Raw genomic sequence first — 14,817 nt, forward strand, 5'->3', positions numbered from 1 at the left:
AATGGACTTAAGCATTTTAAAACATTTCCCTGTGGTCTACATAAACTGTAAATGCTCTGCTTAGGTCTGAATTCTTCATTAATTCAACTCCACAGGTCTATCTTCAACCTTATTTCTGAGTAATGACACCAGAAAGGTCGTTTTGGCCCTTTAAATGCAAATGAGCCACTTCACACCCCACCCCCTCCAGGTTGTTGGCTGTGCTTTCTGTCCTGTTCAGCCACTTGTGTTCATTAATACAACCAACTACTGGACATTTTAGGTAATTGGCTCAAAGTTTGGACATATTTTCAGTATGGACTACAACCGCTACTGCTGACAAACAATTATGTCGTACTCTGAGAAATGTTTGTTGGAAGTCTTGACCTTATATGTGTAACTGTCGTAACATAACTAGTTATAGATGTAACAAATTAAGAAGGAATTGAAACTGGTTGTAGAAATCTCTTGATTTTTGGCCAAAACGAATATAAAGATAGCTTTGCAGCACCTGGAGGGTTCAAATTCAAACTTCTTGAACTATTAGGGTCCAAATACACAAAGAAATGTACCAAAGACTAATAAAAGTGGGTTTAGCAAAATATGACTCCATTAATGTGGATGTGTTAATTTCCTTATCTCCCACCAAATGTAGAGAAAATTGCAGCATGTTTAGTTCCTGATCTACCAAATAAAACTGAACTGACTGTGTGTGCTGTGTGTTTGTAGGCGAAGACGAGGACCAGTTTGAACAGTTCATGCTGCCTCTAACAGCTGCATTTGAAGCTGTGGCTCAGATGCTGAGTACAAACACTTTCAACGAGCAGGAAGCCAAGGTAACAAACGCAAACACACCCTCACTGACAAAACACACAACCATGAACTACAGTTTCTGCACACACCATGTACACATTCACCTGTGTGGACTGATGTCAGCTCTAACCTCAGACATGTCTCTGTTATTGATTCTATCAGAGGACGTTGGTGGGTTTGGTCAGAGACCTGCGAGGAATCGCTTTTGCGTTCAACGCTAAAACCAGTTTCATGATGCTCTTTGACTGGATGTATCCTTACCTCAACTGAGCAGCAGCATTACTGTTCAGTGTTTCTGTTCGATAATGTGGACACGTGATGAGGTTAAATGTTCAGGGGACAATGGAGCTTTTAAATGAACTGTCAGTGTGTCAGAGATGTTTCCTAAACCAGAATCTGTAGATATCCATCCTACATGCCCATTTTACAGCGAGCCATAGAGCTTTGGTATCACGACCCAGCATGCACTACACCTGTCCTCAAACTTATGGCTGAGCTGGTTCACAACAGGTAAAGATGTTTAGAAGTATAGCCGCATCTGAAAAGAGGGAGACTGATGCTTAATTTACATCATGCTGAAATATCATGGACGTCAGCTTTATTGTAGAAATGAATTCAGCTTTGTTGCATGATATGCCCTCTGGTTTCTAAATGTAAAAAATTAAATGTTATTTAGAAATTGTACAAAAATCTTAAAACCTGTCCATTTCAATATAAAACTAAATGCTAGAAGTTGTATTTTTGTGTAGCTCAAGTAGTTTAGTTTTCCATCTAAGAAGAGTTAAGCATACAAATGACTTTTTTTTTTTCCTTGCTGTGTAGATCTCAAAGGCTACAGTTTGATGTGTCTTCACCCAATGGCATCCTGCTGTTCAGAGAAACCAGCAAGATGATCACCACCTATGGTACTTTACACCACGTCCACACTCTCTACTCCATATTGTTTCTTATTTTCTCTCCATCTTTCCTCGTCATAATCAGGTTGAAGTCGTATTGATTTTTGTCATTCCATAGGGATGCTCTAGACCAGGGGTGTCAAACTCATTTTAGTTCAGGGGCCTCAAACTCATTTTAGTTCAGGGGCCTCATTCAGGCCAATGTGATCTCAAGTAGGTCAGACCAGTGAAATAACAACAGTGGGAAAAAAAGTGAAATTACATTTTGAAAATGTTTACATCTACAAAGTATGATTTTTTAAAAAAAATGTGAATAACATGAACAACCCAAAGTTTCTTAAGAAAAATATTTGCAATTTAACAATATTATGCCTCAGCTTCTTATTTACAAATTTCCTTTACAACTTACAGATCACTTTGGATCTACATATTCACAAAACATTTAGTAACAGGCAGAATGTTGTTAAAATTGCACTTATTTTTCTTAAAACATTTCAGGTTGTTTGTATTTGTTCCTCCTGGAGGATTCTGTTGAGTTTCTGTAAATTGGCTTAGAGTCTGGTTTTGACCAACTCTAAATGTAAAGTGTCATGAGATAACTTTTGTTATGATCTGGCGCTATATAAATAAAATTTGATTTGATTCAGGGTATTCACATGTTTTTTTGTGGAGAAAAAAAAGGCTTGTAAATGTAAACATTTTCATGTAATTTCACTTTTTTTACACTAAAACAAAGAGTGTTTTGAAGTTGTCATTATTTATGTTATATTATTATTTTACTGTTTCAATCCACTTGAGATTATATTATTACCTCCGCCAGGAGGTATTGTGATCGCTTTGCTTTGTGTGCGTGTGTATTTGTTTGTTTGTTTGTTAGCAAGATAACTCAAAAAGTTATGGACGGATTTTCATGAAATTTTCAGGAAATGTTGATACTGGCACAAGGAAGAAATTTTTTAAAAATTTTGGTGGTGATTGGGGGTGGGGGGGCCACGGGGGCCCACTGATCTGCCTTGGCGGAGGTCTGCGCTCTCAGAGTGCTTTCTTGTTCTGTATGTGGCTCCTGAACTAAAAGGATTTCAGCACCCATGATTGTTAATATCTGAAGTGTAAATTTTTTTTTTGCATTTCACAAATTCATCCTGCAGGCCGGTTTGACATGTTATGATGTAAGACACTCCTGCTCCAGACTCAGAAACATTGACCAGATAAACCCAGCATGTGTGTCTGATTTCTGGGGGTTCAGGGGGTGATAAAACTTTGCCTCATTTGTTTCTTTTAGTTAATATTACTTATCTCTTTGCACTAAAACTATGGTCAATACAAAACTCACACATTGTGATTTAAAAACAGTAGTGCTGGAAACATCCCTGACTTATTATAACTCTGTGTTTTATCTTTTAGGGAACCGTATCCTGACGTTAGGCGAAGTTCCAAAGGACCAGGTGTACGGTGTAAAACTGAAGGGGGTCAGCGTATGTTTCGCCATGCTCAAAGCGGTGCTAAGTGGCAACTACGTCAACTTCGGGGTCTTCCGTCTGTATGGTGACGATGCTCTGGATAACGCCTTACAGACCTTCATCAAATTACTACTGTCCATCCCTCACAGCGATTTACTAGTACGTTTAAAAAAAAAAAAAAAAAAAAATCAGCAGGTTTTTTATTTTTGTTTGGGAACTTTGACTCTAACCCACGTTTCCCTGGCCCTTCAGGACTATCCTAAGCTCAGCCAGTCGTTCTACTCTCTGCTTGAAGTGCTGACACAGGACCACATGAATTTCATCGCTAGTCTGGAACCTCACGTGGTCATGTACATCCTGTCTTCAATCTCAGAAGGGCTCACTGCACTCGGTAAACATGCAGACTCACTGGACCTGTCTGTAGCATCAGTTTCATTTCAGTATCGACTTGTGTTTTCACCCATGTGCGTATGTGTATTCCAGATACGATGGTGTGCACAGGCTGCTGCTCCAGTCTGGACCACATAGTAACCTACCTGTTCAAGCAGCTGTCTCGCTCCACCAAGAAGCGTCCAACTCCGATGGCAACAGACGATCGTTTCCTGCACATCATGCAGCAACACCCGGAGATGATTCAACAGGTCAGACGACGCATCTTGCATTTATTTTCTGTCTGGAATCAATGTTTGAAGAAGTTGTAAACAAATGTGTGATTTTTATTTATTTATTTTTTTTCCAGATGCTGTCCACAGTGTTGAACATCATCATTTTTGAGGACTGTAGAAACCAGTGGTCGATGTCACGGCCGCTGTTAGGTCTCATCCTGCTAAACGAGAAGGTACAAATCCCTCACAATCACAAATAACATCTGAAACACCAGTGTGTTACTATTTGTGCTACTACACTATTTGTGTGTTAACGTGTACTGGGGTGTCCTGCAGTATTTTGCTGACCTGCGGAACAGCATCGTCAACAGCCAGCCCCCAGAGAAGCAGCAAGCCATGCACTTATGTTTTGAGAACTTGATGGAGGGAATAGAGCGCAATCTATTAACAAAGAATCGGGACAGGTAAGGACCCAGACGCTGTGGTAATATGTGCATTACCCCTTCAACACCACTGAACACGCTATGATTAGAACTTCAGCATTAAAATGAACTTGTTTACCAGCATCAAAACATTTAATCTGAATAGTTTTAACACATGTAGATAAGCGCCATCTCCTGTGAAGTGTCTGTTCTACCGCTTTGGCCTTTTTCACTTTTAGCCTTGTAATATGTAGCATCAAAACATTTCTATTTTTCAAATCCAAAACATGGCATCACTGTTAGACAAGTTTTGTTTTGCTACCATTTTTCTGTCCCTACCAGAAGCTCAACAAGTCGCCTAAAGTTGCCCCAACGTGGGGCAAACATGCACAAAAAGAACATTTATTCTATCCAGAGGCAACTGGATTGTGTATACATGGTCTATTACGTGCTGATAATCTTATCGGAGGAGATCAGAGGTTAATACTAAATGTTTGTACTGGTGGTTACATGAGGAATTCATACCTGAATGATTTGATCAGAGTTTTAGTAAATTATGAATTCTATAGCCTGCAATCACTAACAATACTTCAAGACATTTACAACATTTACTGTTTATTATAAATCCTGATAGTCCTGTGTTAGGTCTGCAGTCTAAGCCATTTTTCATCTCTACACACTTAAGTCCTGTCATCTCTCTGTGAAGAAGAACCAAAAATACTAAAATCTGCCCCGGTTCCATTCCTGCTCTTAAAGGGTACCATCACAGAGACGCTAAATGTAAAACCAAGACTGAAAACAAGTTACACATTCAAGCTCTATTTAAAGTCTGAACATGTGAGAGTACATATTATCTAATATAGAGGGATTCAGACCTCATTTGCATTGTGGCCTCAAAGAAAAACAGATTAATCATAAAAAAAAAAGATCAATGAGAAGTGAAATATGATGCCAAATAACATACAGTGAGGACAGACTGATGTCAATTTAAAGTCTTTTATGCAGTTTTACCAAGTTGCAGGTTGACAATATCAATATTTTACTGTCTCTGTGAAACCAGCCACAACCTGGAACATGGTGTTGAATTTTTCAAAACCAGTATCTTTGTGATATAAATAAAGCCCACCCTCTTATGACATCTTCCTTCCTCACATGGCATCCCTGTCTGTGTGCAGGTTTACCCAGAACTTGTCCGTATTCAGGAGGGAGGTCAACGACAGCATGAAGAACTCGACATATGGGGTCAACAGCAACGACATGATGAGCTGACATTCCACACAGCAGAGTCTTATCCAGACACAACCAGAGTTCACCCCACCCCTCACCCTCCCCTCACCCCTCCACAGCCTCTCCGCTCCCTGTCAGCACCCCACCTCCCCCTTCTGCATCAGCCTTTCTCCCCCCTTGGGCCAGGATGCCTAGGGATCACCTCTTTACCCCGACACGACTAAGTGCTGCGTGTGCAGTACCTTACGGGGTCCTTAACGGAATTCAGTGAATTTACCACCGTGCGTCACTTCTACGTTGCACCTGCCCATTCCCTGTTTTCAGTCCCTCCCCACTCCTTTTTGATATAAGCATATATAAATATATACAGATCTATTTTAAAGCCAGTCCGCATTGGTCTGAAAGGCCAGTCGACTGGCTGTCCGAAGAGTGGAGGGGTCAGGATATTGGTCGGAGGGAGGGAGGGGTCGCATGTCCAGGCACTCTGAGGAGGAAGAGTGCTCTGATGGAATGAAGGGATGTGGGGGGGAGAATGCCGGTAAACGTAGTAATCCGCTTCTGCCTGCCTTGTATAGAAAAACACACAAAACCAAGTGTACATTTCTTTTCGTAACATTTTGAACAATGTTTATAATGATTGAAATTTAAAACACAAGATGAGTTGAAAAAATTGTGTGATTGAGCTTTTTACAGTGTAGTGAGTTAGTGCAACTGTCTGTCTGTGTGGGGAGCAAGCTTTCCACAGGAGGTGGAGGGTGGGTGGGTGGGTTGGGGAGTAAACTGAGCTGCAGGGTGGCCACAGGAGCACTTACGCGGCGGAGTTGTCAAAATGAAAGGAAAAGAGGTACACACACTAATAGAAAAAGGAGAGTCAGAGCATCCACGTTGTACATTTTTGTCAGTCTCTGGTTGAAGTGATGTAAATAGCCACTTCCCTTTGCGACGACAGGTTCCAGCTCTGCCCTTCTCCTCTAAGCAAACGCTACACACTAGACCCATACCCTGTAAGGTCTTCTGTGCATACACTTGCTTGTTCCCCTTAACAGTTTGCAACAATTGACGTGTAAGCAACATGGTAATAGCTACATTTTCCCCTCTGGTAGGCTGGGTGCAGTTTCAACCATTTTGTTTACACTCTGGATTCCTCGGACCAGGTTTTAGGACTGCCCCATTATGAGGACTAAGTCCTGCAGTGGAGTCCTTTTGGTGTGTGTGTGGGTGTGCGTGCGTGTGCAGATTTGTGTTGTTGTCTGTGTGTGGAGTGAAGTGGCTCTCTGTTGCCTGGTGTGTATGTGGCGTCCCATGGTGCTGCGACTGCTCAAACCCATGACAGAGCTGCGGCCTCAACAACCAAGGCCTGTGCCACCTTAGGAAAAAAAAAACTAGTTCCTGGTTGTGGAGGTGCCAGTGTTTAGACATGTCATCAGAGCTCCCTTGAAGGAATCCAGTTTTGTTTTAAATATCTGAAGAATATTGCATCAATTCTTGGTAGAAGTCAGAACAGTGTAAAAAGAGAAACAGGAATGGAGTATATTAGCAACTTGTGTTACTCTCTACGATGTTGCTGCTAACTGTTTGTGACAACTAGCTCATCTCTAACCATGTCAGCACTCATGGATGTTTATTGAGTTCTTAATTTTTGGTTTGTGTCCCTGATGTGAATGTGTTGGGTCCATAGAGTGAATAGCTGTTTGAGTTGTTTGGATGTCTGCTACATATAGTGTAAGCATTGTGACTGCAAATAAACCTCATTGATTTTTACATTTGGCTTGCCTCTCTTGTTTTGTAAAATTGATTTTAAAAGGTCAAAAAACTTTAATCTGAATATGATTATTGTGATCAAGATCAGAGTATATTCAAGGACAGATGCAGAAGGTTTAGAAAGTATTACAGATCGCTACAATATGAGGGTGAGATGTTTCCTGTTACCTCCGAGTAGCACAATGAGAACCTACAGTAAACGCCGATCAAGAACTAACAAGAACTTTTACACCAATAGAATCTTAAAGGGTTTTTTTTTGTAATTATTAAACCACACTTATGACATTAACAAATCCACTGAAAATTGTGATGTGTACACCTGTGGTTTTGACTGGTCTTAAAATCTCGAGTTGTCTTTATCTAAGACCAGGAAAACACTGAGTAAAAATCCAGTTGCAGCTGAAACAAGAACAGTGTAGAGCACAAAACTACTGAATATTTGTGTAGTTTTTGTCCAGTGCAAGGTTTTCAGTGGCAGATGTTATTTATACGGAGACCAGAGCACCATCTACAACAATGTAATTATGATATGAGACCCATTACAGGCCATTATGTCAGTGTAGAATACTTCTGTTATGCATTGTCTTTGCAGTATTTATATTTTGCATAAATAAAGTCAACTAAAATGACAGTCAGGTAATACAATTTTTTTTTTTAGATCCAATTTTGGTGCACTTAACTACCATAATCAGCAATAACTTTCTGAGAAGCATTCCCTTATTTACTGATCATCTCAATCTGGTAAATAATGGATCCAATTCAATGATCTTGGGTTTTTTTGGGGGCTTTTTTGCTTCTGGAGGAAGGAGTTTCAAGTATGCACCAAAGGGAATGTTTTCAACACTCTTCAGAATCATGTTCCAATATGTCATGGAAAAAATGCTGTGAATTCGATGCTCTTTTGCTGCGTCTGTAAGTCCATCACTAAAATATTCAGTAGAGTTGTTTTTCGGGCCCATGTGGTGACCGGTTCGACATATCACCCATACTCACCCACATGAGTGTTCAGTGTGACTTCATTTTTTTGACTGATGCTACATGTTGTGTGATCAAACACTGACTGCTCAGTAAAATTGTAGTAAGTGGCACAATAGCAGACTTTATTAGTTGTTTCCTGTTACAGGGTCTCGTCAAACAAATGTAATTTCTCAGTCATTACAAAATAAACGACCACTTACAATTGGCACAATAGAACTATACAGTAAATACAAAATGCAAAAGTGGGATCTGAAGAGTCCAAACAGCGCTGAGACTGTTTAAGTGATTGCACTTTGGAAAGGGTGTGTTTCCTTCAGAGGGACTGACCTCTGAATACTGAACCGCTCGCAGTTTTCATTCAACCTCTGCATGATTTAAACCAAATAAAAAGGTGCAATCTCAGGACATGGAGGTCTGACGGCACATCAGGGCGACGGATGTAGGTTTGGTTGGGACTGCTACTGGTTCACCTGGGGGTTAGCTCTTTGAACATTTGGATTTATACACTGTCTCGTTGAAGCCTTCTCTGTTGCGGGCGATCTCAACAGCAAAGAACTGGACTCTGGTGGCTGAAATCAACAACGGTAAAAAAACAAAAACAGATGACTTTCTTTTGTCATTTTCATCAATGTTTCACTGACTACTTACATGTAAAATCATGCTGGGTTTTGCTCTTACAACAAAAGCAACTACATGAAAACAACCATTCTACTACTGATGAAAATAGGGTTTTCAATTTTTCACTGGCAGTGCATGATCCACTATGTGAACACAACATCAGCCTTTCATTCAAAAAACCTATTGAAATGTTCAGCTTTTAGACAACATCTCATATTCAGAAGCCTGTTCATGTCCTCTTTCATAATGTTTAAAAATAACACATACACCCTTCTGACCAGAAATGAGGACTTTTCTACAGAGCATCCATCTCTACCAGAAAGAATCTCATCTGATTGTAAACCAGGGCTCTGTGTCTCAACATGCTGGAAAACTCACTAATGAGATGTTTATTCCAAATGTCCTCGTAATTCTTGTAGAACCAGAATATTATCTGCACATCCCAGGTCTCAGTTGAAAAAAATCCACTATTTGGGAAAAAAGTCTAATAAAGAATAAGCTGTTTTATACACACCATATTCACAATAATAGTGGAATACTTGTGCACATGTAAACGTACTCAGGGTTTTGTAGTTGTAACATACCAAATATGGTGTTCTCCTCTGTGTAGTCTTTCTCACAGTCAAGGCGAAGAAGAGTCCCGTAGTTGAAATCTTCCACGAGCCCCTCAAACTGGTTACAGAAGGGACGCCACCGCTGCGTAAAAAGCAAGGGTTGTTATTTAACATTCTTACTAAATGTAATAAAGAATAATTATTAATGAATCTTCCCACTTCCAAACAGACCTCTTTGGCTTCCTCAGATTTGAGATCTTCAGGATCCAGCAGCTTTATGTTGAGCTCCTTGAATGTTTCTCTGAATGAGGAGTAAATTTTGTCGTCCATCTTGGTCAGCTTCAGGAACTTTGGATCCACTGATGAGATGAGCTGAAGGCAGAACACAGTGAATAAATGAGTCAATATTTGATTGTAAAATGAATCAATGTAAAGGGAAGATAAGAAAATCAGTAATATTTTACAGTCTAGTTAATATTAAAATGAAACCATCGATGTAATGCTCCAGTCAGATGCTGAGTGCTTTTTTAAGACTCCTACAACTTCAAAACAGGACACTGAAATCTGCCTCCATGGATGTACTCAGCGATTATTCCAATTATTGTCATTTCTCTCAAAATGAAAGTAGTAGTTAAATCAGAGCTCACCTCCATATGAACAGTCCTGGTTAAATCATTGCTGTTTACTGTCAATGAAAAGTCACACTGCCCTGACTTTACCCATTTTCTCAATCCATTCTCCTCTAATCCTTCAGTACAAAAACAACTGCTATCAAACCCATCACCTAACCCGTTCTCTTTCTTCAGAAATTAAGGGTTTCACACAATGATTCAAAAACCTGAATTTAACTCCAGGAAGAGTCCATTTGTGGAGGGAAGACACCTTTCACATGTCTTGTCCCACAGCTAAAATGTAGTTATCAAACCAAAATTACATTTATCTTTTATGTCCCATTTTCTTTAAGAATACATTCAAGATGACTAAGTTTAAAAATGTCTAGAATCCAGAGCCAAATAAGTGCAAATCTTTGGACTCATTTGTTTCTTTTAGTCCTTTTTTCATTCTGTTTTGCCTTTTGAGATGTAAAGAATTTTGTAACTTATTTATTATTTATCCGTCATGTAAATAGAGCTGAGAGTTTAGAGAGATCTGCACTAATGCTAACTGACAGCGTAAGTATTGCACTACCATTGTCCCTTAATGCCTTGCATGTTTGATTGTTTTTTAAACTCTTTATTTATGAAAGTTTTGTTTTTCACAGATACAAAAACAAAAAACAGAACAAACAGGTTATGAGGTCAAGGGGTTACAAAGATCACATTGTTTGGACAAACAACGCAATTTTTACACGAAACGGTTTATTTGTCTCACAGGTTATTGTAAATGTGCCATTTTTCCCAACATTCTTCACCCAATTCTTTCTGCAGTCGTATTGTGTAGGTCATCTATTCTAGTAAATGGAGATGTTTTACAATACTGGTATCCATGTTTTTTAACAAATCAATCTTGTGAATATCACAGCAAACACATATCTTCCACTTTAACTATTATGATATATTTATTCTTTTTGACACATGCTGACTGGGTAGCACTACTCTATTTATTTGAGCACAAATAAATACCTATAATTATGTACAAAAAAAGGATCTTACATTGAAGTAAACTTCTGCATGGTTGTAGGCCTTCATCGCCCACATGACTTCTAGCCGAGGCTGAAAGACAAGCACATGACAAATGTTGACACACTGATATCTCCGTACTTACACATTTACATTTATGCATTTGGCAGACGCTTTTTTCCAAAGCCACTTACAGAGGAAAACCAATCAAATCAATCAATCAAATTTGATTTATATAGCGCCAGATCACAACAGAAGTTATCTCATGACACTTTATATATAGAGTTGGTCAAAACCAGACTCTAAGCCAATTTACAGAAACCCAACAGAATCCTCCAGGAGCAAACACTAGTGACTGGTGACAGTGACGAGGAAAAACTTCCCTTTGACAGCAGAAACCTGGAGCAGACCCAGACTACTGGAGGATGGCCGTCTGCCTTGACCAGTTGGGGTTAAAGAGAGAGGGTAAAGGACGAGAAAAAGAGAGAGCGATAGAGGTAGAGAGAGACTGGGGGAGATGGGGGAAGTAGGGGGAGACACATGGATGCAGTTGAGGGTAAGTGAGTGATGATAATGAAGGCAGGAGAGAGGGAGGACCACCGCAGAAGGTCCAGAGATGATCCTGGGAAAATCTGTGATAATCCTGGGAAAACCTTATTAATATATTTAAAATGGAATGTCTGAAAGTGCTAGGACAGGAGGTGCTCTCGGAAGAGCTGGGTCTTCAGGAGCTTCTTGAAGATAGGCAGGGACGCCTCTGTTCTGGCAGTGCTTAGTAGAACATTCCACCAACATGGAACAACCCATGAAAAGAGTCTGGATTGTCTTGTACAAGGTTTCAGGACCACCAGACAACGTTCCCCAGACGAGCGGAGTGGTCGTGGGGCAACATAAGCTTTTATCAGTGCACCTAAGTAGGTAGGAGCAGACTCATGGAGAATTCTGTAGGCTAACACTAATGATTTGAATTTAATGCGGGCAGCTATGAGTAGCCAGTGTAACTCAGTGAGGAAGGGGGTGACATGTGCCCTTTTAGGCTGATTGAAGACCCATCAGTACATCATTACTGATTATATATATGTCAGGGTAGAGACTGCGATCTGGTAGGATCGGCGATTCTACCAGTTGAGACTACGATCGGAGTCTCTACTGGTAGAATCGCCGATCCTGCCAGTAGAAACTCCGATCGGGTTAGGGTTACGGTTAGGGTTAGGGTCAGAGACTCTGATCGGAGTTTCTACTGGTAGAGACTACGATCGGAGTCTCTACTGGTAGAATCGCCGATCCTACCAGATCGCAGTCTCTACCCTGACATATATAATACATTTCAGGACAAAGCACCTGATTCCAATATCTTAAATGTACAGGCAGGTGACAGATTAAAAGTCAACACGGTTAAGTTTCTTAGGGAGTTATTGTTCCACCACATCATCTAAGATACATTTTTAGTAAACACAGAGGATGTTCTTGTGCCATACATGTAATACTAGAACTGCATCAGATCTCCATTTTATTGATTCTACAGTGTGTGATCTCTAAAGGTACTGTCTCTATTACAAAATGGACTCCCTGTCAAAAAGGTGGATGTATAAGACATGTCAACTTACATCATTTCCATAAGCTTCTGCTGGAAGCGACAGGGCGTGAGCCGCTGCTGAGGCTCCCTCTGGACCCTGACAACCAAAACACATTCACGGTTACAGCACGAACAGCTAGGACTATATTTGACAGCCAATATCCAGACATTTATAGTCATTACAGGTGGTCTGTTTTATGTCAGCAAGTCCAGTACAGTCGGATACATGTGACAGATCTACAGACATCATTAGAAAACATTAACAGATCGTATATTATTGATGTGTTCAGTGTTTATCTACTGCAATGTGTCTACACGTGTTTCTACTCAGCTAGCTCGTGTGCTACAAACAGCTACATTTTAACTATATTTAAGTCAGTGTTATTCATATTACACCCATTATAGTTTCATTGGTTAGTTAGTAATCATACAAAAGTCCCGAAACTGAAAATAAACAGAAACTTGTCCATATGTAGAGTTTTTACCAGAGAGGCCAACCCATTGTCTGACGCCATTTCTATCAACAGGATCTTCTTCTTCTTCTGTGGTATCGTTCGTTTCCGGTAGAGCATGCGCGGTGGAGTGCAATGCTGCCCCCATCGGTGTAGAAACGCCACTGCTACTTTCACCTGCGGGAGCATTAGGGTCCGATCAAGTGAAAGTGAACATCAGCATGAAAAAGTAAATTTGCACACATCATTTATCAAGTGGGCTCTTTTTTTTAGCTAAAGATCTGTACTTTATGGAACTTTTTAAAATATCACTTGTAGAAAAAAAAGTTACAACCGATTTTATCGATTGTATATTTTACACTACATAGCTCAAATGTCATGCTAAAAATGATATCTAAAAAATTTGAAAATATATTTATTTATGTTGATTATATAGATGGTTGTTAAGTTTCAAGTATTAGATTTTTATTATTTTGTGAATATTTGTGAGTAGCCTTGTCTACGTGGTACCACAAAAACAACACTTTTTAATTTTGAAGTTACTTATAATTCAGATATTTGAGTGAAACTTTCAGATACATTTTGGATGATGCATACAATGGTAAAGAGTCGTTCACCTGTTACTATGGCAGCCTGTCCATGTGTTACCACATTTTCATGTCAATAAAACACAGACTTTTCAATGTTTTACTCCAAAATTTATTTTCAGCATAGTTGAACATAATATCGAAAAGCTTTTGTCCTACTTGATATCAATTTCTGTCGAGAACCACATGTTTTGAATGTTTGCGTAAAGCTTAAAAAATTGATGTCTGTTTCAAGTCCATGTGTTAAAGAAGAGTAACATATGTAACTGTCAGTTACACCCATCCTCCTGTTAGTTTTGTCTCAATGAATCCTGTTATGAAAATAGACATCAGTGCAAGATACACATGAAGTTATATTATGTATCTGTATATACACTGTTTTCCATGAAGTTGGACTACACATTAGCTCTACAATTACTGTACATGCATTCATTCAAAAGTTTGCATGTGTAATTAAAGTCATTGTCTGGTTTAATTTCTAAAAACAATTCTAAAACACATATTCCTGACATGATTCTGGTGCCTAAGATGAGCTTTTAGCCCTTTGTTATTAAGGCATCTGTGACTGAATTATTCAACATCTGGAACAGAAAATTCTCTTTTACAACAGTAGCACAGTTAACCAGACAGAACTGCAATCAAACATTACAGGAAACACAAGGAAAGTGTAAAATGACAACAAAAAAAAAAAAAAGAAAAAAAGAAAATAAGAATAAGAATGACAAAGAGTATGTAAGAATATATCATCTACAGCCAGATGTCCCTCCCCTCGACATCCATAAATATACATTAGCCAACCTGTATGGATGGTTTTATGAAATAAGTGAAACTGGAAATTTGCAAACAATATTTATATCAATCAATATTTATTCCCTGTTTCTTAACCAGGTTGTATGTTTTTTTTTCTCCTTTTCTTCCATTGTCAAATTACAATTATTGAAACTGCTGTCTGTTGTTGATTCATGTCAACATATTTTATTTACATTGTCTAAGTTTAATTTAAAAGCAAATGTAATAACACTTAATAACAGGCCTGCGGTGAACAAGCAACATGTCCAGGGTGTACACTGCCTTCGCTCATGAGTAGCTGGGATAGGCTCCAAGTGACCCCCATGACCCTAGTGAGGATAAAGTGGGTTCAGGAAATGAATGAATGAATGAATGAATGAATGTAATAACACTTATTGAATAGACTGACTCATTTTGTCCTTTAACACTACACTACACATCACATATTTGCTTTGTAAATATATAAATTGTAATACTTTAA

The 14,817-nt window shown here is 39.2% G+C and overlaps 2 protein-coding genes across 3 annotated transcripts in view; one reads left to right on the forward strand and one right to left on the reverse strand.

Moving 5' to 3' along the window:
* Nucleotides 1-7,163, forward strand: part of xpo7 (exportin 7) — a 31,780-nt gene extending 24,617 nt beyond the window's left edge. For both annotated transcript variants that reach the window (XM_030149231.1, XM_030149230.1), the window contains exons 19-28: nt 709-815; nt 955-1,043; nt 1,195-1,302; nt 1,615-1,697; nt 3,093-3,307; nt 3,401-3,539; nt 3,632-3,789; nt 3,888-3,986; nt 4,090-4,217; nt 5,351-7,163. In XM_030149231.1, the coding sequence (XP_030005091.1) occupies nt 709-815; nt 955-1,043; nt 1,195-1,302; nt 1,615-1,697; nt 3,093-3,307; nt 3,401-3,539; nt 3,632-3,789; nt 3,888-3,986; nt 4,090-4,217; nt 5,351-5,444 (1,220 nt within the window). In that variant the 3' untranslated portion in view covers nt 5,445-7,163. The remainder of the gene's footprint in view (nt 1-708; nt 816-954; nt 1,044-1,194; nt 1,303-1,614; nt 1,698-3,092; nt 3,308-3,400; nt 3,540-3,631; nt 3,790-3,887; nt 3,987-4,089; nt 4,218-5,350) is intronic.
* A 1,073-nt stretch (nt 7,164-8,236) lies between these two features.
* pbdc1 (polysaccharide biosynthesis domain containing 1) lies at nt 8,237-13,085 on the reverse strand. The gene is made up of 6 exons (XM_030150913.1): nt 12,994-13,085; nt 12,540-12,605; nt 10,966-11,025; nt 9,545-9,685; nt 9,344-9,455; nt 8,237-8,710 (listed from the first exon to the last, which is right to left on the reverse strand). Exons 1-6 carry the CDS (start codon nt 13,078-13,080, stop codon nt 8,619-8,621), a joined length of 558 nt encoding a protein of 185 aa, XP_030006773.1. The 5' UTR covers nt 13,081-13,085; the 3' UTR covers nt 8,237-8,618.
* Between the last annotated feature and the right edge of the window lie 1,732 nt (nt 13,086-14,817).

Source organism: Sphaeramia orbicularis, chromosome 12, assembly GCF_902148855.1.
Source record: "Sphaeramia orbicularis chromosome 12, fSphaOr1.1, whole genome shotgun sequence".
NCBI classification, from domain to species: Eukaryota; Metazoa; Chordata; class Actinopteri; order Kurtiformes; family Apogonidae; genus Sphaeramia; species Sphaeramia orbicularis.